Source organism: Stegostoma tigrinum, chromosome 4, assembly GCF_030684315.1.
Source record: "Stegostoma tigrinum isolate sSteTig4 chromosome 4, sSteTig4.hap1, whole genome shotgun sequence".
Lineage (NCBI taxonomy): Eukaryota > Metazoa > Chordata > Chondrichthyes > Orectolobiformes > Stegostomatidae > Stegostoma > Stegostoma tigrinum.
In genome coordinates this window covers 57,697,444-57,721,991 of record NC_081357.1, presented here as the reverse complement: position 1 = coordinate 57,721,991, position 24,548 = coordinate 57,697,444, and the positions used below count along the sequence as shown (strand labels likewise).

General features: G+C 40.3%; 2 protein-coding genes across 2 annotated transcripts in view; one reads left to right on the top strand and one right to left on the bottom strand.

Annotated features, from left to right (window-relative positions):
- nt5dc1 (5'-nucleotidase domain containing 1) overlaps positions 1-24,548 on the top strand; it is a 514,716-nt gene that overhangs the window by 135,836 nt on the left and 354,332 nt on the right. The window lies entirely within an intron of this gene.
- On the bottom strand, positions 566-10,356 carry LOC132209544 (collagen alpha-1(X) chain-like). Its single transcript, XM_059645368.1, has 4 exons — positions 10,294-10,356; positions 9,791-9,917; positions 2,694-2,765; positions 566-2,406 (listed from the first exon to the last, which is right to left on the bottom strand). Exons 2-4 carry the CDS (start codon positions 9,900-9,902, stop codon positions 566-568), a joined length of 2,025 nt encoding a protein of 674 aa, XP_059501351.1. The 5' UTR covers positions 9,903-9,917; positions 10,294-10,356.

Below are 24,548 nucleotides of genomic sequence, written 5' to 3'. Positions count from 1 at the left end.
TGAAACACAAAGAACAATGGGATTAAACTGATCTTGACACAAAGATGTTATTAAACATTGTAGTTGAATTTAAAGAAACTTGTAATTGGACATGATTGGAATTCCAGACTGACTTTAATTAAATCAGAATAAGATGATTAGCTGCTAATGCTGAGCACCAGTGAAACTGTAAATGTCAAGTACAAATATATTTTTGCACCAATATTTTCTGCACATAGAAGGACAGCGAAATATTGAGTTGATATTATGACAAAGAGTTTCTTTTAAAAATAGAATAATAAAGTAACTTTGTGAAATATTTCATGAGAAGACTAATTTCATCTCTGTTGCCTGGGTACATGCCATAAACCTAAAGCACCTTGTTTCAAGTAAATGACATTTTGCGGATGATGACAATACAGCAGTTGACTGGGCAGAACTGTATGTTTCTTAATGTAACAATAGCTACCCTTCTATTCACCTGTTGTCCTTTCTTTTGTTTTGCGCCATTAACTGAATTTTGTTAACGTCACGTGGAATAGAACATGGATCATCTAGTCAAGTCCATGTTTCAAGCTGGTGCATATCATGAATGGACAATTAGAAACCCTGAGAATGATGAATACATGAGGTCAGAAGAATACAAGCCATTAGACTCTTCCGTGGGTAACTGTACATAGATCTGGTCATTCTCATGTAGGTATAATGTGACACTACCTGAGATCTGATCAACATAACCTTCCGTGTAATCATCGTAAGAGTACATCACTGCCTCGTCATTTTTGTATAATCCAACCCAAACGTTTGCTCCCTTAACTTGTATTTGATAATTAAATTGATAGATTCCAGATATTTCGCATGTGAAAATACCAGTTGATGGATCGTAGTTATTATTTGAATTGGTCAGTATTTTATCAAATGCTATAGATTGTCCAGCTGGATAATACGAATGGGAAAGAATGGCTGTAAAAGCTGGATATGGACTGAGTAACCCAGCTGAAGGTTCTCCTGACTTGATGTAGCCACTATAATCGTATTTGCCTGGGGACATGATCACTTCTGCTGGTGGGCCTGGTGGTCCAGGGAGGCCTGGTTGGCCTGGAGGTCCAGGTGGCCCTTTCAGCCCTGGTGCACCTGGTGAGCCACTTGCCATTTTCCCATAATAATTTCCAGGAGGACCTGGTGGACCAGGAGGGCCTGGATCTCCCTTTTCCCCTGAAAACCCTTGAGAACCTTGAGGGCCAGGTGGACCTCTTGGACCAGGTGGTCCTGCACTTCCTCTTGATCCGGCTTCACCAGGATAGCCTGGTGGTCCTTGACGGCCTGGGGGACCAGGACTTCCTCCTTTACCTGGTGAGCCAGGAGCTCCCATACTACCTTTTGCACCAGTTGGTCCTTGTGGTCCTGCTTGACCTGGTCTACCTGGTATTCCTGGAGCTCCTGATTTACCTGGGGCACCGCCAGGGCCTGCTTCACCCTTTAGCCCTGGGTATCCACGAGTGCCAGCTGGACCTGGTTGCCCTTTCTCTCCTGGTGCACCATTAGCACCTGGTGAGCCCCTGGCACCCTGTGGTCCAGGAGAACCTATTGGCCCAACAGGTCCACGTTCTCCAGGTGCCCCAGTTGCTCCTGCCTCTCCTTTCTCTCCTGGGTAACCAACAGGGCCCATGGGACCAGGTTCTCCTTTGAGTCCGGGTACACCTGGTTTTCCGAAACCTGGCAATCCAGGTGCACCAGGTAAACCCTGTGGACCAGGATTACCCTTGCTTCCGGGAGCCCCAGGTGCCCCTGGTTCACCTGGTGCTCCTGGTTTTCCACGTCCTGGAAGACCGGGATTTCCTGGCGGTCCTTTTTGGCCTGGTGCACCTGGATATCCTGGTTCACCTGGAGCGCCCGTTGCACCTTTCTCACCAGGTGGACCCGGACGGCCAGGGGCTCCAGCACTTCCTAATCCTGCTGGTCCAGGCGGTCCTGCAGGCCCCTGTGGTCCTGTTGCCCCTCTGCCACCAGGGTGCCCTGGAAGTCCTATTCCCTTTTCCCCTTTTGGTCCAGGAAGACCCATATGCCCTGGCATTCCTTTTTCTCCGGGTTGACCTGGTGCCCCTGTGGCACCTGGTGCCCCCTGTGGACCTGGTTTGCCAACAGTAGCCAGTCCTGCTGGCCCGGGATATCCTGGTGCTCCTGGATTGCCTTTAGGTCCTGGCATCCCTTGTGATCCTCTATCGCCTTTTGATCCTGGAGCTCCTCTTTCACCTGACTTTCCCGGAGCTCCTGGCATTCCTGGTTTTCCCATTCCTGGCATTCCTGGTGCTCCTGGCATTCCAGGCTTTCCAGGGGCGCCTGCCATTCCAATGCCTGTTTTCCCAGGTGGTCCTGGTGGGCCCCGTGGCCCAGGAGGACCTGGTGGGCCACGTTCTCCTCCTACATCTACAGTTCAAAAATGAAGCATAGTTTAGATTCTGCCGTTTTGAATTGAATTTCTTTTTTAAAAATCTCGTAGAATTCACTGATCATTTTTAAGTAATGTTTCTTTAGAAATCGCAGTGAAAATTAGGCAAGTGCAATTTTATGAATGTGGTCGCTTGAAAATCAACCTCAGTTCAATGATACCATCTCATTGACAATTTTGAATTTAGCTTCCACATTTGCCTTGTTGCTGAAGAGGTTTCAGATGCCCAACCTGTTAATATGTGCAGAGTCTGCATGTTGCTTACCTCTGCTTTCATCATTGTCTTCATATCCCTCATCTTCAGAGTTCTGAGATTCATATGCTTTTACATTGTAATCTGTGGTTTAAGAAAGAGAAATACAATAAAAGTAGGTGATGAATAAATGCAGCATTTTGAAAAGCTTGACTTGTTTTTAAAGAAGGACCCTGCACATGTATGGTATCGTAGGGTATCACAAAGTGTTTCACAGTGAAGTGGATTACCTTTAAAGGAGAAAAAGCTTTCATTTTTGTTGTATTGTCGGGAAATGTAGCAGCTAATTAGTGCAGTGCTGAGCAGTGAATCTGTTCTTGTTTGATTATTAATGTTAGGCTTGACTTTAGAAAAACTCCTTGCTTAACTTTGCAAAGTGCTATGTGATCGGTCGTACCAGCCTGACAGGTATACAGGAGATCAGTTTGATGTCTTATGAAAGCTGGTGTGGCAGTCCCTCAGTATGATGGCAAAGTGACCACTTAGGTGTGCACCCAAGTTCTGTACAAAATTGCAATCCAGTTGCCCAGCCAAAATATATCTAGCAAAATAATAAGAGCAAGCTCAACTGATTTAGTTTGTGAAATAAGTGTTGCATCAACTATGTTCAGGTAAGAAAGTAAAACCTGAAAAAAAGCTAACAAGATTTTGGATAACTCAATAATTGTGTACTGTGAATTAGATTGTATGATGTATGATTAGGAACAGGTACAGGTCACCAGATTCATTGAGCCTACTCTGCAATTTGTGAAGATTATGGCTGATCTGACTGTGGCCTGAACTGCATTAGTCTTCTAGCCTCGCAAAGCACTTAACATTCACTGTTGACAAAAACAGACTGTCTAATTCAGCAGTGAATCTGGTCATACACATAACCAAGAACTCTTGCTTGATTTACTATTTGTGCTGAATTAGCTAACAATAGGCTGTGTAACGTAGAATGCGCTGCAAGATAACTGTTCCTAAGTTATATAAAAGTGGCGCAGGTTTCCAATTTCCGATTGCTCAGCCCTGGAAAAACTGAAAAAAAACTGCTATTAGGGATAGCATAGTCTGAGGGCATAAGATTAGAATGTAACATGAATATTGTAATTCTTCACATTGTGCACAGAGCTTTATGCAGAAGTGATTATTAGAAACCCATGTTGATCTGTACTTCTATTCTGGAAGCATAGACATCAACTGTCACTTTGGCATTCTTCCCAGATGGTAATTTTGAATAACCTTCTAACTTGTGTTCGCCTCCCCAAGTCAATCACATAATAGCAAATGCTACATATTATTAGCCATAAATGCATGATAGAAAGAACTTGGAACTTTCTAGCTCTCTTAATGTCTGAAAACGCTTCAAAACCATTGGTTAGTTTTGAAGTGCAATTGCTGGCATTATGTTAGGAAATATGGGGATCACTTTGCACAAGAATAAATGACCAATTAAACTGTTTTTGATGAACCTACGTAGGCTGAGGAATAAATATTGACCAGGGCAGCAAAAAGAATTCAATGCTATCATTCAAATAGTGCCCACTAAATATTATTAACATACACCTGAGAGCAGACCTGGTCTGACACCCAGTAACTCTGACAATTAGAGTACTCTCAGTGCTTAATTGTAAACCAAGTTAATGACCCAGATTTTGTGATGTGCGGTGAAGTAGACATCTCCTGTGTGTTATCCTTGATAGAAACACAGAGGAAAAATAAATCTGAGAGTTCTGCTTTGTTGGATAGCTTAAAAGTGGATAGAACATTTACAGTCCCTTTAGGGTTTTCAGACATGTTGGCTTATGTTCAATGAAAACTTCCCATTTAAGTTTAAAAGGGATTAATCCAAAATATATTACAAATGGAAGAACTTGGCAGGCTGCAAGTGCAGTAACTGGTTATCAAGTTCTGCAACTATGTTTTCAACACAGTTGTGTGAAAGTCATTTCAAAGTTTTGACTGTCACTTAGCTGTTAGCATTGTCAAAGTTTAAATTGAGTCATATGGCATAGAAACAGTCCCTTGAGTCCAATTTGTCCATGCTGAACAAGAAAATTGATTCTCCATCTGATATTTTAGTCACGCCCTATTTTCAGCTAAATTGCCCTGCACTTTCTCTGTAGCTCTAAAGCTAATTTCTGCATTCTGTTCTGTTGCTCTGATGTACTAATGAAAGGTATGATTTCTCTGGTTAGCACTCAATACATTACCTTTCACTGAATCTTAAAAGCAAATCAAATCAAATCAAATTATCCTGGGAAATGAAAGACGTGTTTACATTTTTAATTTGAATAACCATTAGCTGCTAAAAAATACAGGTAGCTGTTATGCTTTTTTTAAAACCCTATTTGATAATCTTCATGCGTTTTAATATTAACTTATTTATTATGCAATATTTACTGCAACTTCAGTAAAGTTCATCTTTGCACTTAAAGCATCTTAGAAGATTTTTGATACTTTTTAGAAGATATTTGATAAAGTATCACAAAGTTAACTGCAGAAAGTGACAGCTTATTTATATATGGAAAGATATTGTCATGAATAGATGATTGGTTTGCTAGCAGGAAAAAGAGTGAACATGAATGGATCATTTTGAGTTTAATAAGATATAATGAATTGTGTGCCATAAAGGTCAATGCCTGGTACCTCAGCTTTTCCAATTTATATAAATGACTTGGATTCAATACAGGAACTGAAGGCATTGATAGCAAAAGAGACAGGACAGTAAGTTTTGAAAAGGATTAAGATACATTAAGTGAGTGGCCAAAGATCCTACAAATGTGCATGACATTGGAAATATGCAAATACCTGTTTTGGCAAGAAGAACTTAAAAAGAAAAGAAACATTAACTAAATGATAGCTTGCATCACAGACCTTCACAGTGACTTGGGAGTCATCATTTATGAATTACAAATGTTTAGCATGCAGGTACAGCAACTAATTTTACTGCAAGGGGAATTGACAGCAAAAGTAAGGTGGTTGTGCGTGTTTTACAGGGCATTGTTGTGACTATGTCTGGACTACTATTGATTTTCTTAGCTCAGGAAATGTATAAATGCATTGGAAGCAGTTCAGGGAAGGTTCCTGAGACATAACGTCTTGGATGGATATGTTGTCTTATGATAAAAGGTTGAATAGGCTAAGTTTGCATTTGCTGGAGTTTAGACGATTAAGAAGCAACTCAGTTGAAATGATTTCTGAGGGGTCCTGACAGGATGGATGTGGAGAGGATGTTTCTTGTAGTTCATTTAAGACAGAATGTGGAGAAAGTTTTTCACTCAGAGGGCTGTAAATCTTTGGAACACTTCCCAAAAAGGATGTAGAAGCAAAATCTTGGAATATTTTTAAGGTAGAGTCTTGAGAAAAAGGGGGTGCCAAAGATCATTGGGGGTGGATGGGAATACGGAATAATCAGGTCAGCCATTATGGAGCAGGCTTGAGGTTCTAAGTGACCACCACCTGCTTCTAATTTACATATTTCTGTTCAAAGGATAAGTGTAAATTTTTGGTAAGGTGACTGGTAGATCCCTGGCTCTTAACTCAGCTCAAGTCCTCAACCATTTTCAATTTTGATGTTTATCAGAATACAGTTGGCAAGTTGCTTGTCAATGTGAGCTGAAGGCTCACTGAACTAGGGCATAGGATCAGTATCAGTGAAATCCATGTAATCGTGAACCAATGTTGCAGTAAACGGTGATGCTTTACAAGCTATAAAACATATAGCTTGTTATTTCAAGATCTGGATTTGCCTACATTGATTACAGCAATTTGGATGTTCAATGTGGAAATAATGGGCAGAATTTCATGCCTTTTCTGGTGGAAGGTTTGAAGGGGGAGGGGTCATAATTCAGGTGTGAGGGTGTGGCTAGACAACTCTGTTCAATTAAATTAGAATGGGAAAGCTTATAGATGATGTAATTGAGTAATTACTACCCACTTAATGGCTTTAACCCACTACCACTGGTATCGTATCTGTGATGTGCTTCTGGTTGGGAGCATTACTGGCAGCAGTTGTCACTTTCACTGGTACTCACATACAATGGAGCACCCTTAGTCACTGATTAGTCTAATTCCTGGCAAGGCACTGATGTCGAGTCAAGTAACTGATGGGCACTTAATTCTGGTGGGGATTCCCCAGTCCAGGAAATGTAGGGATTCTGCAAATTCTTCAGCTGGCAGGCAGGACTCCTGTCACTGGTATTAAATTCTACCTACTGTCTGTAATCAACCGTGCAGACTTAACTTGAGGAAGACGTAGGTTAGTAAATTGGATAGATAACTGTTGAGGAAGTATAGAGTAATATATTTTGAGAATAGGTACATACCAAAGGTAGTGAAATTTGAAATATAAGATATCCCTAGGGCATTTGCTAGTGTGGGTGACAACTGGGGATACAACTTAAAAATAAGGAGGCTTCCATTTAAGTTTTTTTGAGTTTTATTCTCAGAGCACACTTCAGCAGTTCATTTTTATGATAATACTTAGCAGGGATTGTAGAAGAAGCAGGAGGCTACTTGACTCATAACAATTGTGTTATGCCTTTGCCTGCAGAATAGTGCATTTAGCAGAGCCACTTAAATATCTATAGGCAACGTCTGACTGCAATTGTTTGTATTAAAATATTTTAATCTCGACTAACTAGGGTCAACAATCTATTTATTTGCGCATGGGTTAATTTCATTTAGGTCTCAACATTTAGCTTTAAATTCTAGAAATTCAATTTTATTATAGTTGCACTCTGACATTATTAACATTAAAATCAATTCCTTGAATATCAGAATATCAACTACGGTTAAAAAGAGCACAAGAACTGCAGATGGTGTATAAATGAAAAACAAAATCATAAATTGCTGGAAAAGCTCAAAAGAGCTGGTAGCATCTGTGGCGAGAAATCATAGTTAACGTTTTGGGCTAAGTGACCCTTCCTCAAAACTATGGTACATTGATTCAAACATTCTTTAAAATAGAATAAATAGGCAGGTCATTGGCATGCAAACCCATTAGAAAGAGAAAATAAAAACTTGTATTCGCAAAATGCCTTTAATGATGCCAGAGTAGCTGAAAATGGTTCACTTACATACTCACTTGTAAGAATATACTGCAACCAGTTTTCGCACAGCAAGCTACCTTAAGTAGCAGTGAGAAAAATGATCAGATAACTTGTTTTAGCGATGCCGGTTGAGTGATAAATATTGATTGAAGTACAAGAGATCTTACTGCTCTTCAAGTACAGCAAACAAATTTTCTACTAATTTTAGAGGGTAGACAGGCAAATTCCTTATCTAAAAGTAAGAACTCTTAATCATTCACTAGTTGTTCAGCACTGCAATAAAGCGCATGTCGAAATAATGCACTCAAATTCTAGATTGAGGCTTTTGACTTAGAAGCTAGATTGTTATCACTGAATCATGGTTGTTTGGTGATATATGACAGTACCAATTTGTAGTCATATGACTTGTATTGATGTGGCTTATTAAATCTGGTTCAACTTATTTCACATATAATATAGCTGCATTTGAAGTTATTTAGATTTGTTTAGTGGCCATTGAGGATAAATGCATTGGAATCTAAGCACATTGCGCTTACTCCACCAAGATAAACTTGATTAAATGTCCATAATTCTTTGCCCTCATTTTGATACTTCACAACTTTTTCAGAGCGTAAGTGAAAGCAGGCAACTTCCTTTAAAGGACGGAGATTTCTCAAAAGGTTAAAAGTGATCATCACCGAAAAGTTACTTTCCTTGAAAGTTTTGTAAAGATGTCCTTTAAGTGAATATCTTTATTAGCACTTCCTATGAGATAGTTCTGCCCTCTACATGTTGCCAAGTAAACAACAGCTGCAGGATTATGCTGACTACTTTTGCAGAAGAAATCTGCCTTGTTTCAGGCACTAGATTATTGTTTGCACTAAAAGTAATAACCATTGTTGCAGTATTGATAAACATGACAATTGCAAACTAAGCTCTTAATTAACCTGTACTAGTGGTATAGCTATTTTGATGGTAAATGTACGTAATTAGTGCTCTTGGAATGTCTACCAGATGTAAAGGATTAAGTTTTGCACATTTTGTAGAAGATTTCCAACTCTTCTATTAACATTTTGTGTGCTACAAAAGCTGAGCCTTTAGTTTTTCTCCATCATCTTTTTCGTACAATGTTTGATATTTTCTTCAAAAGTTTTACAGAGGAAAGCTTTAGATACTTTAAGGGCTTGGTTAGTTCAGGTGCCTCGTTTATGATGAGGTTCAATTCCCACACCAGCTGAGGTTTCTCAACCTTTTCCCTTGCCTGAGGTGTGGTAACCCTCAGGTTAAAACCACTGCCAGTCTTGTGCCTCTATTGAAAGATTAATCTGTGGTCTAGTATGGCATCTTGACTGTTTTTTAAATTTTCTTTAACCACCTTGCAGGAATTGATCAGGTTTTTTGTATATTTTTAAGTGGATAGAAATGTAATCTGAAAATTTGCCAAATTAATTAAATGCTTAATTTTTTAAGATGTAAGCAATCCTTTTAAATAACATACCTAAGCACCTCATAATGACTTCTCATGCACCTGTTTATATTGCAATACATCTGCTTCATAATATGGCAGAAATGTTTTTTAAGAAGACAAGGTACTTACAGACATTAAGTCCATGCCACATTGAATTTAAAGTATGTTATGATCAAGACTTAGGCATTTTGTGGGACTGCTTTCATGTGCTATCAGTCAGCGTGGCAAAGCTGGCAGCGTGGGCTCCAACTGCTACACTGCATTGTTTCAGTTCTTGATGTCACTATCTGTCATAGGATGTGCCTGAGAAAACCTGCAGGAAAAATAAACGATCCCCATCTCTCCCCATCTCTAAAACATTAATACACAGATACACTAGTGTAATAAAATGTGAGGCTGGATGAACACAGCAGGCCAAGCAGCATCTCAGGACACAGACTAGTTTCTTTCTTTCCACATTTGGCAGAGGAACAACATTGTAATTTCAAGGACATAAAGTAAATCTCATTGTGGGTTGTGGGAGATAACCATTTTCAAAGAGAACCATTTAAGTTTTCTGTTAAGCTTTCTAGAATTTTATATATTTTAATATTAAGTGCTGAAAAAAGTGAAATTTTTAATTTTACCTCCGTGACTTTTTACATTTTTCCTTACAAAGGCATATCTATTGTATCCTGTTCCATGGACCAGAGTTACAGATAGTAACAGCAGAACAGCACAGACTTGTTTGGAATCCATGTTTGATGTTCAAATCTATAAAAGGATCAATAGGAATTAATAGAAACATTGGTATGAAGGTGTTCTTTTGAAGTCAATAGAATTATTCATAAATATTATCAAATTAAGATTGTAAATTTTAAATTGTTTCTGCACTTTCTGGTAACAGATGTTACCAGAGAAGCTGTTATAATTAATGCAAATTAAATTTAGATACCAAATCTTTCCTCAATATTGTAACAAGCCACTTTATAGAGTTTGCAGATTATGAAGCTAAAACAGATGACAAAATTTGCTAGAAAATAGTTAAAATAGAGTGGACAGCATACAGTATAAACAGAATGAATCCTCACTGCTTGTGAATCTTGAAAGTACGTTAAAAAATTGATCATAAATGGAAGCTCAAACCTACCAGCATAATTTGCCTCCACAGTCAATGTAGTACCCAAATGGATTATCCTCTGAATTTGTGGAGTGTCAACTGGAGCAATGATTCCAAAATGATGCATGTTGCTCTATTTATATAGTAGACAGTTCTTGACATATCGCTAAACTTGACAACTCCTCCCTTTAAAAGTGAAAGTGCTAATTATGGAATATATTTTTTTAACATGGAAAAGTTAAATCAGGTTAGTGGATTTCTTGTGGTTTGAGCTGTTTTGCCTTCTTTGGCATTGGTCTCCACCTCATGCAGACAGTTGCAAAACCAAATGTAGAACGGAGCTTCCAAAGCAAATTCTGATTGTTTTTTAATAAAAAAAATCAGTGTTTTTCTTCAATGCTACCATAAACTAAAGTTGCAAAAATATATTTAACTCAAATCACAGATGATGTGATAAAGCTATTAAGATTTTCAAACAGCACTTTACTCCTTCAGTTTTATATATGTAGGAAGTTAAGATTGTTTATTTTCTACCAGCTTAAACATTTATAATGATTTTCAGATAAATTGCTTCATGTTGATGAAAATAATTTCAATATAAATAACTGTGTGTGTGTGTGTGTGTGTGTGTGTGTGTGTGTGTGTGTGTGTCTTGGAAATTGCATAGTGATTTGGAAATGAAGTCAAAATGAGGTCGAGGAGCTGCAGGATCAAGGGACGCAGTTTCTACAGAAGGTACTTAAAGAAGTTGAATAATTTAGTAAGACTATAAATAATGCAAATAAATATCTCGGCTTCATTTCTGGAGGGATAGAATTGAAAAGTAACAAAATTAATTTATTTTCTAAAACAGATAGAATTATCATCTCATACAATTATTTGATAGATCTGCCACATTTATTAAAGAAATACGGAGGCACTGGAGAAGGTAGTAAAAAGATTTACAAGGATGGTATCAGAACTGAGAGATTTTTAAGATTATTCAGTTAGGTAATAGGTCAATGTAAAATGTTTCAACTTAAAGGAGAGACAAGGAGGAAGAGCCAAAAATATAAGACAGCCACCAAGAAATAGAACAGGAAATTGGGGGAAACTTCTTTACATAGAGTGGTTAGAATGTGGGACTCGCTACCACAGTGTACACTTGAGGCAAATGAGATAGATCCATTTAAGCTGAAGCTGGATAAAGCAGATGAAGGAGAAAGGAAAATAAAGATATTTGGGAGGGGCTGCGTGAAGCTGTTTAATGGGAATTTGATGAGAAAGATTGATTGAAGCATAATCACTGAGTTTTCTGGTGTAATTCTGTGTAATTCATGTGACATGCAGAAAGTATGTTTGGTATTCCTCATGCTCTGTTCTTGGAGGAACACATTAATGTATTATCCAGCAACCACTTATGCTTTCTTGAACACTTTTGACCAATTATAAACAATGAAAAGCTTCCCTTTCCCCAATTAGTTCTTCCCACCCTACAATCCACACGCATCTATTTTGCTTAAGTGGGCACTTGCATCATCACTGTTGAATGCCTCTAATACCTGCCTAATTGCCCTTGAAAATGAAAGGCCCACCTTCTTGAGTGTGCATTGTTCAACAACATATCACAATGCAAATGACACCTGAAAAGTTTGGCCTCTGACTTTAAGTAAAGCTGTGGACAATATGATGCATTTATAACACTTGATCTCCACACCTTGACTTGTGCACTCCAACAAGCGCATGCTTTTCTAGATGCAAACCAGAGGGCTAACTCGAATGCATTTTCCCTTTGTCTCAAGTAAGCAGCCACCAATTGCATCACTGTGATACACCAGTACACATTTAACTTGAGTTTTGCTAACAAAGTCTAATAAGGACCTTTATAGTTCCTTTTTCTCTTTTCATATCTATACTGAATAATCGTGCTGAGTAGTTGATTTCTACTATATCTTTAAAGGTACAAGAAGTGTTGTGAAAACAGAACTAATAATCTTAAAAATCTGAAAAGTTATTCACGCAGCAGGGGCTGTGTGTATGGAATGACCTGCCAGAGGAATTAGTGAAGACTGGTACAAATGCAACATTTAAAAGGCATCTGGATGGGTGCATGAATAGGAAAGCTTTAAAGGGGTATGGACCAAATGCTTGCAGATGGTACGAGGTCAGATTAGGATGTTTGGTAGGTGTGGATGAGTTGGACCAAAAGGTCTATTTGCATGCTATATGATTCTATGCAAGAACAAAGGAAGCAAAAGTTGAAATCTTCTTTTCTGATTAGGAATACAAAACATTATATTTGAACTTTTGTTTTGCTTTTTCAGGATAAATATGAAGTAACTGCAGTTAGTAAACAGATGAAAAATAACTCTGAAGGTTCTTTAAACCTTAAACGTACGGATGTTTTTCACATTTGATGTTTCTTTAGGTTAGATTTACAAGGAAGTTACCCACTGCAATAGTGCTGCAGTTATTTGGATTTTCATATTTATATTCCTTGTATTTAGCCAATATGGAAACAGACTTGAATTGTAAGCACAATATAATGGACTGTGCAATTCTAGATTGGCTGAATGAGTATGACATAATTGAAACATGAAATTTGGAGTAAGTAATGTTTATTTCAATACAGTTGACAGAATTCACAAATATGCTAATCATAAAATTAATTCCTGGATATCTCTCTCTTTCGTCATTTGTGGTATATTTTTATATTGAAATTGTATTTTTCTTTTTTTTCTCATGGGATGTGAGCATCACGACAAGGCCAGCATTTGTTGACCATCCCTAACTGCACTTGAACTGACTGGCTTGCTAGAATCAGTTCAGAAGGCAGTTAAGAGTTTAAAAATGTTGCTGCAGATTTGGAGTCTCATGAAGGCTAGACTAGGTAAGGATAGCAGATTTCCTTCCCTAGGGAACATTGTGGCTATTATGGTATGTGGCTGTTATGGTATATGGCTGTAGTATAATTATTTATGAGTGGATAATATTGCTACACTTTATTGTACTATTGTGTTGCATCATCCTTTATTCACCTATTTCAATTCCTACACAAATGTAGCTACAGTTGAACGTACTTCCTTGGATGTAAAGCACTTTGAGATCTGATTGTCAAGAAAATCACTACATTAAATGCAAGTTATTCCTCCTCTTGCTTTTTATAGATTGACTAACATTATACCTTTTGAATACACCATGTTTCTATTTCAGTACAGGAAGATGGGTGAAATTGTTTTTGTTGGAAGTACTTCAAGTAATAACACCAAATCTTAAGAGGAAGGAGTAAGAGAATAACAAGACAAATTGATTGGATTTTCAGTGTATGAGCAGCATTTTAGGAAATTAGTGAAGTTTTTATGTAATATAATTTAACTTGATGCTAAAATGGTGCCTAAGGCTAATTTTGAGTCAGTAAATATATAAAAGGATAAAAACAAATAACTGATGTACTTGTTCATCAAACAAACACAATGTAGTGTTTGCAAAAATTATACTGTGCATCTCGTTCAGAATGTAGTTTTTTTTCACTCAGTCACATTTTGCAGATATAACTTAGTTCAGAACCTCTCAGGTTCATGCATATATGTATATTATTTAATTAAATGTGTAATTGTTGGTATTCTTATTCATTCTTCAAATAAAGAAATGTTTGTTTTTTTCTATTAATATTTTGTGGCTGTTTTTATGGTCATTTGATTTCATGACATCTTATGTTCAGAATATTTCACTACCCTACAATTATTATGTTCCAGACTTTGTGACTGAATATTCCAAAAATGAAAGTTGCTGAATTTAACTCCTGTAATATAAGAATAACAACACTTGGTGGTGCCCTTGTTTAAAATAAGTGAAACTGATAAAACTGAGCATTTTACACCTAAAACTTAAAGGATGTTTCTATGTTTCTAGGGGTGTTGTTCCTCATTGAACAATCCTAATTAGTTCAGCTTTTTAAACTAAAATTGAAGCAGTATTTATTCTGATGCTGACTATTGCAATGTATTTCCCCTCTGATCTAATTCTGTCACATAATTGTTTGTCTCTAAACTGGATTCACCATGTTATTCAAGAACTTGACCCTAAAGAAAGAAAACTGGATTGATTCATAGGAACAGAATAACCAGCTCTATGAGCCTCTTTTATCACAGTCTATTTTGTACTTTAGTTCCTTTTATTTGCCTCTGATCCATTTACTTCATAAACTGGCCTAGAGGAAAAAACACATTGAATTCAGTCTTCACAATTTCAGTTAATGTAGCATTGTTTTGGGGAGAGAATTACATAACCACAAAATTAAGACACACAAGGCCATTCAACCAGCATGTGTGTGCCAGTTCTCTCAGCATTTTAACAGTGCCAATTCCCTACCCTTTTCTTGTAACCCTGTAAAATCATCTGCCCCTTTTCAAATGCCTCAGTTGAACCTGCCTGTCCCACAATTCCAGAATGTGCATTCAGTACCCAAATATCTACTGCGCAACAAAACTTTTCTTACTAACATTCTGCTGCTTTTGCTAAATGGTGCTCACTGGTTCTCGATCTTTTCATAAGTGGGATCCGTTTCTCCCAATCCATGCTTTCTAAACTCCTCATAATTTTTAAAACTTGCGTCACATCTCCTTTTAACCTTCCCAATTTCATGGAAAATATTCCTAACTTCTCCAACATTTCCTCCTAGCTGAAAGGTGACATTATTGGACCCGTCCTTGTAAGCAGATCTCCACAATCCTCTTTAGAATCTGTATTGTCTTTGTCATGGAGGAAAGAGAATCTTAGATAACTTACTGACTTTAGTCAGTAATTACCTCAATTCATGATGAGTAAACCTTTGGTTAGAAAGTTCAGCTTCTTATAACACACTCATCTGATGCTGTTGGCAGCTGTACAGGTCCAAAATGGCATCCCTGTCAAACATCACATTTCTGATGGTGACCATGCTGGATGCAGTTTTTGTAGGAGTGTTCACCTGGTCACGGCTAACATGCACCAGAGGTGTGTAGAGTATAAAATTGTGACATCAGTCAGCTCGTAATACTGTTTTGACATCAGCGCTGCTGGCCTCAACCTGAATGCTCAAATCTAAGTGCTCTCTTTAACCAAGCATAGCTGAGCACGCATTCGACAGCAGGCAAGATCCCCTCATCATCACGATTTAGACTCATCATCAAATACTTTTTAGGTTAGTTGCAAATTGATGCCTACTAAAGAGGTTGTAGAAGCATTTTAGTAGCTTGCACTGCTGACTGGATATCTCTGGATGATTTGTGTAGTATTCACCAGAGAATGTTTTAAAATTCACCGTGGTTTCATCCTGCAGAACCTCACCATTTTGAAGATTCAGCCCTTGTAACCATGTATGCACTGATCAGCTTAGGAAGAGGAAGTAGGGGAGAAGGTATCAAATATATCCGGTATCTCTGGCTAACTGGCACATCTGACTGTAGTGCCTATGATTATGCAACTTTATTTCTCCATTTCCTGACAGCTGGACACCTAACCACTTTCTATTGTTGCTTATCATGATGTAATCTTCACAATAGTGCTGAAGTCCACACAGGAAACATTAGAAATGAAATTTTATTACACAATTCAAACATTATTCTGCTTTAAACTACCGATAGCCATTTAAAAAATTCCCTGAGTGACTGTCTTCTAAGTGTCTTTAATTATCCAAGTGTTCCTACCACATGGCTAGTCAAACGGCTGCAATATTTCAGTCGAGGAAACTGAAGATAGTCTTGGTTGACCTTGAGATCCTTTTGCTTCAGACTTTGCCACCTTAACTTGGTTGACAGCAGTCTTGGTTAGCTGACTAATGGACAACACTGTAACCAACAACTGATTTAGACAAACAGCCAAAATCAGGCAGCTACTTTCGTTTAATTAAGCATATTACTTGCCTAATCTGATCTTGCCTCCAAAACTGACCTTAGAAGGGATGTACCAGTTGAGTCCAAGACAACAAAGTGTGAAGCTGGATGAACACAGCAGGCCAAGCAGCATCTCAGGAGCACAAAAGCTGACGTTTCGGGCCTAGACCCTTCATCAGAGAGGGGGATGGGGAGAGGGAACTGGAATAAATATGGAGAGAGGGGGAGGCGGACCGAAGATGGAGAGAAAAGAGGATAGGTGGAGTGATGTGGCTGTGGTGCTTGGTTTGCTTCAGGACATGGTCGAGCAGTTTCAAGGCTGAAGAGATTACAAGAGAGTTGCAGTGGGAGAGAGATTCCCTGAGGTTGGTCCGGAGGGAGGAGGGTAACTTCTTCAGGTTAGACATCCCTGGAAGAGGCTTCGCAGTGAGGTTAAAATTGTATCAGTGATAATGGGAACTGCAGATGCTGGAGAATCCAAGACAACAAAGTGTGAAGCTGGATGAACATAGCAGGCCAAGCAGCATTTCAGGAGCACAAAAGCTGACGTTTCGAGCCGAGACCCTTCATCAGAGATGGGGATCGGGTGAGCCGCCTCCCCCTCTCTCCCTATTTATTCCAGAACCCTCACCCCGTCCCCCTCTCTGATGAAGGGTCTAGGTCCGAAACGTCAGCTTTTGTGCTCCTGAGATGCTGCTTGGCCTGCTGTGTTCATCCAGCTTCACACTTTGTTGTCTTGGATTCTCCAGCATCTGCAGTTCCCATTATCACATGTACCAGCTGAGTTTCCACTTTGAACTAACTTACAGCAACAGTCAGTCAGAACTCACTAGGCCTTTATCTGTCTGCTGAGATCCCACACTGCTGCAGTCCACAGACTAACCGTGCTTCTTAGTAATTAAGTGATAGAGATATGATACATCAGGCAGGGTATGAAGTTTGGTTGGATATAGCACTTAATGATCCATTTACTGACCATGATTGCGCCTGCAAATTTGAATTTCTGAAGCATTGCATCAAAGTCCTTGGACTACACTCCTGGCATCAACTGGCATAGTCACCTAGTCCTACTGCGTTTGCAAAGTTTGCAATAGATGACAACTCTCCTCTTCTTAGATCTGCACTGTTGTCTTCAACATGGTGTTGTAAATTCTTGGATTAACGTTTCTGTCATCTTTAGCGTTCCATGTTTTCCTAGCTTCCTCCTTTATTGTGACCAGTTTCAGCACCTGCTCCAGCCAAAATTGATTTCTTTTCTAAATACTACAGGTTAATTTAAAAAAAACTTCAATTGATGCTATCCATCCAGAATCTACCTGCAGCAAGTATCGGAAGCAACAGTGCTGGTTTAATTGTGCACCGTGATTCCTGTCCTGTCTGTGTTTTCAGATCTTAGCAAATTTTTCAACGTTTTGGCTGCATTAGATTTGGGAAGAGATTGTTGAATAGTTCTGTAGTAACTTTTAATGACATTTTCTAGTTTGTATGTTTTAGGAAGTTTATCACCCTATATGTTTGCTCAATGAGTGATGATACTAACAACTGAAGAGGAAGAATCAGCAATAATTTATGATCTTTTTGGACTAAAACACATAAATTTTACTGGTGTGTATATTTAATTTTTTTTGGCTGAAGGTAACTGTTAGTTGCAATGAATCTACCTGTGTTTGCTTGTAGGTGCATAAGCCTTTACAAAAATGTAAGGAAAATCACTAAGGGAGAAAAACTAAAATAAAAAACAGCTTACATTTTCTCGAGTATGGTGGACGTGATTTTGTAACTATTTTCTGCAGAATTGTTAGCTGGAAGATGGAATTTGCTTTTACCATGCCTGGTATTTCTGTTGGGAGATGTTCCTCCAGTGGGAGTTGAACAGAAACTCTGGAAAAACAGAATATGCAGCTTGATGCTGTTTTTGTGTGGGTTTTGGGAGCAGTGGTGATGATGATCTCCATCATCATTGTGGTGGGAGATTAACAGAGCCCTGTGTAAATTCATGGTAGTTAGTCCCACATCCTATCCTAAAGTACTTAACAGCCAGTTTAATCATTGTGGATAGTCATGGTTGTTAACTTGCTTAGGTCAAGCTCCCACAGATTCATCTATTTTTGCTGATGTTTATTAAAAGATAGATGGCAGCCAGAAAACAGGGCGAGCTTCCTATTTTTTTCATGTCGTTACATGGTGAGGGCATCATTGTGTAACACCCCACCAAAAGCCAGCAGATCTTCAGTACAGAGATAATAGGAACTGCAAATGCTGGAGAATCCGAGATAACAAAGTGTAGAGCTGGATGAACACAGCAGGCCAAGCAGCATCTTAGGAGCTGACGTTTTGGACCTAGACCCTTCTTCAGAAAAGGGGGAGGGGGAGGGGGAGAGGGCTGTGAAATAAATAGAGAGAGGGGGGAGCGGATCGAAGATGGATGGAGGAGAAGATAGGTGGAGAGGAGAGAGACAAGTTAAAGAGGCGGGGATGGAGCCAGTAGAGAGGTGGGGAGGTAGGGAGGAGATAGGTTAATCCAGCGAGGATGGACAGGTCAAGGGAGCGGGATGAGGTTAGTAGGTAAGAGATGGGGTTGGGGCTTGAGGTGGGAGGAGGGGATAGGTGAGAGGAAGAACACGTTATGGAGGCAGGGAAGACTTCAGCTGGTTTTGGGATGCAGTAGGGGAAGGGGAGATCTTGAAGCTTGAGAAATCCACATTGATACCATTGGGCTGCAGGTTTCCCAAGCAAAATATGAGTTGCTGTTCCTGCAACCTTTGGGTGGCATCATTGTGGCACTGCAGGAGGCCTGTGATGGACATGTTGTTTGAGGAATGGGACGTGGAGTTGAAATGGTTCGTGACTGGGAGGTGCAGTTGTTTATTGCAAACCAAGCGTAGGTATTCTGCAAAGCGGTCCCAAAGCCTCCGCTTTGTTTCCCCGATGTAGAGGAGGCGACAACGGGTACAGTGGATGCAGTATACCACATTGACAGATGTGCAGATGAACATCTGCTTAATGTGGAACGTCTTCTTGGGGCCTGGGATGGGGGTGGAGGAGGAGGTATGGGGGTATTGTCCTGCAGTGCCGCTTAACCCAACAACCTATTGACTCAAAGGAGATAATGTGATCCACTGATTCTGTTGTTTTCTCATGCAAATAACTGCCTTTTGAGATGAGTGGAAAGAAATTTGACATTCTACTTATTTAGAATGTTAGCTATTTGGCATGAAAACTATTATAGCTCAAGTGCCCTAGCAACCTGAACATAAAAATGTTTTCCTTAAGTGTGCTCACTATATTTTTAACTTTTTACAGCCGTCACATATTTTTAAACCAAGTTGTTTGAATTGGTGGTTAGAACATAGGAAAGTTAGGGACACGAACAGCACATTTGGCCTAAAATGTACTCCCCTCTAGTTAATCTTGGCCCCATCACTGTATGCTCCATCCTTTCTTTTATCCTGTCTGCAGAATCTATTCAGCTACCTATTTAACTCAGTTTGCTTCATGTCAAGTAGCATTCTGCAAAAATGCCTGTAATCTTTCTTTGCAATACTTGTACCTGAATTTGCTAATTTGTCCACTTTGGTGACACGGAGTGGAATCTTAGCCTCTAATCAAGGTGCACAATGACATGTCAGTTGATGAAGAATAGCGAAATTGGAAAAATTGAGATTCTTAATGGCAAGGAATGAAGTCCAAATTTTCCATCCAAGGTTTCAACAGTGACATGTAAATCTTTCCAGTAAGTGGCAGTAGGCCCGTTTTTGTTACTGAATCACGTCTCATTTCTAAGCAGTTTGCTATTTTATCAGGTACTGGAAAGAGATGAGATGCTGCCAGTTCGCATTTTGGAGGTCTGAGCAGTTATCTGTCAACTCTAGCTTTCTAATTCGTCAGGACTTCCATCTTGCCCTGCGTTCCCCACCATCTCGGGACAGACGTCATGGCCAGTGACTATCTACATCCTCCTCTAAGGGTAGCATCAGACATGCAGCAGCCTCACTACGTCATCACGCCATATCTCCACCTCTTATTTATTACAATTCATCGCTACAAAACTGCACATTAAAGCATACCAACATCCTCCATTGTAATGACGCTGCCAGACCACTTCTGTGCAGAACAGGCACACATTAAATGCAATGGAGCAGGGTGCATGTCAGGGCTTTTAGCTTGGCCTTATAGCACTTTCTCACTTTGCATGCACTTGGATGCTCTTAGCATCTCTGCCTTGCCTTGTCTTGTCTTGTTATATCTTTCAGATCTTAGCCCCTAGTACCTCTGACTTGCCTTGCCTTTTAGCAGACGTAACGCCAGAAAATGTACCATGTTTGCCAGCATTTACCAGACTAGGGGCTGGATATGTTGCTACATGGCACCATGATGTGTCAATATTACATCTACAGTATGTGTCAGCAGCTTATTCCGCAAATGCACTGTGCATCTATCAAATGTCTCAAAGTCTAAGGAGGGTCATCCTCAATCAGGTCAAGGGTGACTGACATTGAGTCAGGAGCATTGTCTGAATTAAGTCCAATGGCTTGGAGGCAATCAGGGTCAGGAGTTCTGTATCACTACAGTCTTGAGGTGTGGCCACGGTCAGTCCAGAGATTAGCAGTAATTCAATCTGGGAACCAGACAAAGATCAGTCAGAGTTTGATCATTTGGGGCTGTTGCAAGTTAGTCAGTGGGATTGGCCATGACCAATCCAGGGGATCTGTTCACTGAAAGCGACACAGATATTGCGGCCAAGTTGGGGAACTCAGTTGTAGAACTTGGGGACAGCATGGTAGAAAGCAAAATGGAACAATAATTCTGAAGGGGACAACTCCTTTCTGCATTAGAGTACATAGGTTACTGCAGAGAGGAAGTCATAAATAGGCACCACCATGCTGGCTTAAGCAGGGAGACAGGGTGTAATCAGATAGTTGACATGGCTACATTGCAGGCCAAGAGCTCGGACTAACATGGAGAGATAAAGACTTAAGTGAAAGAATTGTGTGGGAGTATGAGGAAGCACAGAACTGAAGGGGTCAAGAGGGATTGCAAGGAAGCAGTATACATGTTGCATTCTATCCCTATCCAAATTACAAATACATTGTGGAAACAAAGAAAAATGTCTGCCACAGTCCAGACTGGTGGAATACTTTTTTGTCAACCTCATCAAGTGAGCTACGGTTGTGGGCTATGTGAGGCCCTTCAAAGGGCTATTTCATTTGTCAGTCACAGCAGAAGGCCCCTTCGTGACTTAGACTGTATGCCTCATGTACCTCTCTATCATCCTTGCTGCCATGACTTCCAGATGTGCGAAGCATATTCCCCTGCAACTTAAGGAAGCTAGCTATGTTGGCAAAGCCTACTGCCAGGGCTGTAGCACTGACTGTGTCATAGGAAAATAAGATGAAGCAGTCTGATTTGGCGCAAGTTATATTAGTGACAACCTTGATATGTCTATGGCATAAGGATCTTAGAAAGCAGCCTTGCATGAAATTTCAGAGCAACTGCTCCCCTGACTGCCATCGGGATAGGATGGTTACCCACCCCTTTGGTTTGCAAGCCCTGCTCCAACAGTTGGCTTAGTTCTGTGCTGATAGACTTGGACATCCTCAATCTGTAGCAGCAATGAGCCTTTCACAGGTGGAGGAAATAATATCAAGGATGAGAGACTCTGGAATCTTGTACCTCCCACACATCTTGAGGAGACTTAGTGCTGTGACTTAAGTGTAGCCTGCGCAGCAGCTGCTGGGCATTGCTGGTAGCCTTGGGCATATTTGTTCTGCCTCAGTTCATCTGTGCATTTGCTGTACCACAGTGACACTAACCCACTGGTCATGGTTCCATTGAGCCTGTGTGGACACTGCCAGAAACAGAACAGATCCTTCATGAAGTGCATAGTCAGTATTCATAACATTTGCAAATGATGGAGAACTACAAAAAAGTGGGACCATGGAATATTCTGATGTATGCGTCACAAACTAGGTCATTCAGATCTGCTTAGGAGAATGTCAGTGCCATGTGATTATTGAAACCTTGTGTGCATGCATACACATGCCCACTGCCAACACCACATACACATGCACCCTTGCCAGCCAGTATAACCCAAAAAAGCCAGCATTGTGTACGAGAACATGTTGTCAAATCCTTCTAGTTCGCAGTAAAATCAGCTCCGTGTCCTCGTGCAGCTTGTAAGATTTTTTGATTTTTTTTGTGAATTGTGTCTTATGTATAATACTTTTAAGTCACTTGTGTTGACTTCTCCTTCACAGAGCTGACTGGTGAGGTAGTGACGTAATAGTGTTTTTGCTCGTCTATTAATCCAAAACCTTAATTAATGCTCTGCAGACACGGTTTTGAATCCCCCCTGGCAGATGGTGGAATTTGAATTTGATAAATGTCAAGAATTAAGACTCTAATGATGATCATGAAACCACTGTCAATTTTTGGAAAAGCCCATCTGGTTCACTTTAGGGGAAGAACCCTGCCATCTGACCTGGTCTGGCTGCCTGTGACTCCAGAGCCACAGCAATGTGGTTGAGTCTGAAACAAAAACAGGAATTGCTGGGAAAGTTCAGCAGGTCTGGCAACATCTGTGAAGATAAAAATCAGAGTTAATGTTTTGGGACTGGTGACCCTTCCTCAGAAATTGAGTCTGAACTGCCTTCTGAAGTGGCCTAGCAAGCTGGTGAGTTCTGTTAGCTCAACAGCATGGACTGCACAAGTACTGCAGCAGTTTAAGAAAACAGCTCACTACCACATTTTCAAGTGCAGCTAGGGATGGACAGTATACGCTGGCCAAGTCAGCAGCACACACCCCTCACGAGTCAAAAGAAAAACCTGCAATGGCGAGTGATGTGGTCAGTATTACTTGTGACCACAGTTGAGTACTGCATCCGTTTCACATGCTGGTACTATATTTAATCTGTCTTCAATGTGCACTGTGTGTGAGCGAATGCCCTTTAAAGGTCCTGCTTTCATTCCCACATGCAGCCCGCATGCTCCAACAGAAATAAATCAATTAACACCACTCACTACATATGTAGAGTCAGCCATTTTCCATTTCCATTGCACATTCGAGATTCAGATGAGGAAGGAAGGCAGTAAAAGTTGCATTTGGCAGGGTGCAATGCAGGATGAGCTTGGGTAATCTAGCCTGCCCTCCACTGATCCTCCGTGTTAGTCTGTTCCTTGGCTGTCCCTTTTGACCCATTTGGTCTGTGGGTGTGATGTTCACGTGGCATGGTCCAGTATAGCATTGTGTCTGCCTTTTTAATTGATCATTGCTGACAATTGTCATAAGATGCATAGTTTTGCGTTTCCACTAAAAATGGCAAGTCAGCAATTAGACTGTGAGCTTTTAGTCTTTGGCTGAGGGCATCAAATGCAAGAGGCAGTGTAAAGCCAAGGTGCTGTGAGCACTGAGAGAGCAAGCAAAAATCATTAAGGTGCAACCAGCAGCAATGCTTGAGATGGTTGCCTGTCCCTGTGCGCAAAATTTCCTGGCAGCCTCATGGCAGTGAAAACAGTTGGTGCACTCCAAAGTACAGCACTTAGAAGTCACTTTGCCATTTAAGTGGTTTGGAGGTGTACCACAAGGATGTGGTGAGGTTGGTGCGTGTCTGACACCAACCTCTGTGGGTGGAGGGTGCAGGCGGATGCTGCACGTGGACCATTCCCAGAAGTGTTGGGAACTGTGTCCAAGGTGGAGACATAGAGGAGGAAGTGGCTGGAGCCACTAGTTATCAGCTCTGACATCCATATTGGGAATTGTTGCCATCCTGTTTCTCTCTACCACATGAGAGGATTGGAAAATGTGTATAAATGAAACAAGTTTAGCTAATACTTGGATATGAATGCATGCAAACAGGGCTGTTGATGTTTGAATGAAATTCATATCAGAATGTTCAAACCCTCGGTTGCAAAAAAGCAATTTTTCCCCCCTCGTGACGCCAAGAATCTCCTCAACGCTCCAGGCAGTCTGGATGACCATATGTGAGGAGGTGCCTCCTGTTGGAGTAATGCAGTCTCTGGATTTTGGAGCTTGAGCAATAGCTGGGAGCATTACAGTGCATTCATAAGCTGAGAGGTTCATGAACAGCATGGTTCAGCACGTGGTCACCCTGTGGTTTCAGGAAGTGCAGACAGGGCGGGGATGGGAGGCTGTTGCATCCCCCATTTGCATTATTTTTCAGTGTTGTAGAACAGTGAGAATGATGGCTCCTCTGTGGAGAACAGACGCAGGTAAGGCAATAAGCACCAGCTGCTGGAGGAAGAAATGTGGAGGGTCAGTAGTGATATTGGATTCGTAAATGAGGGGAGTAGACAGGGGCTTTTGTGGCCATTGGCATGACTCCAAGATGCTATGTTGTCTCCCAGGGCCAGGGTCAAGGATGTCACAGAATTCAGGGAATTTTTAAGGGTGAGGATGATCAGTCAGAGGTCCTG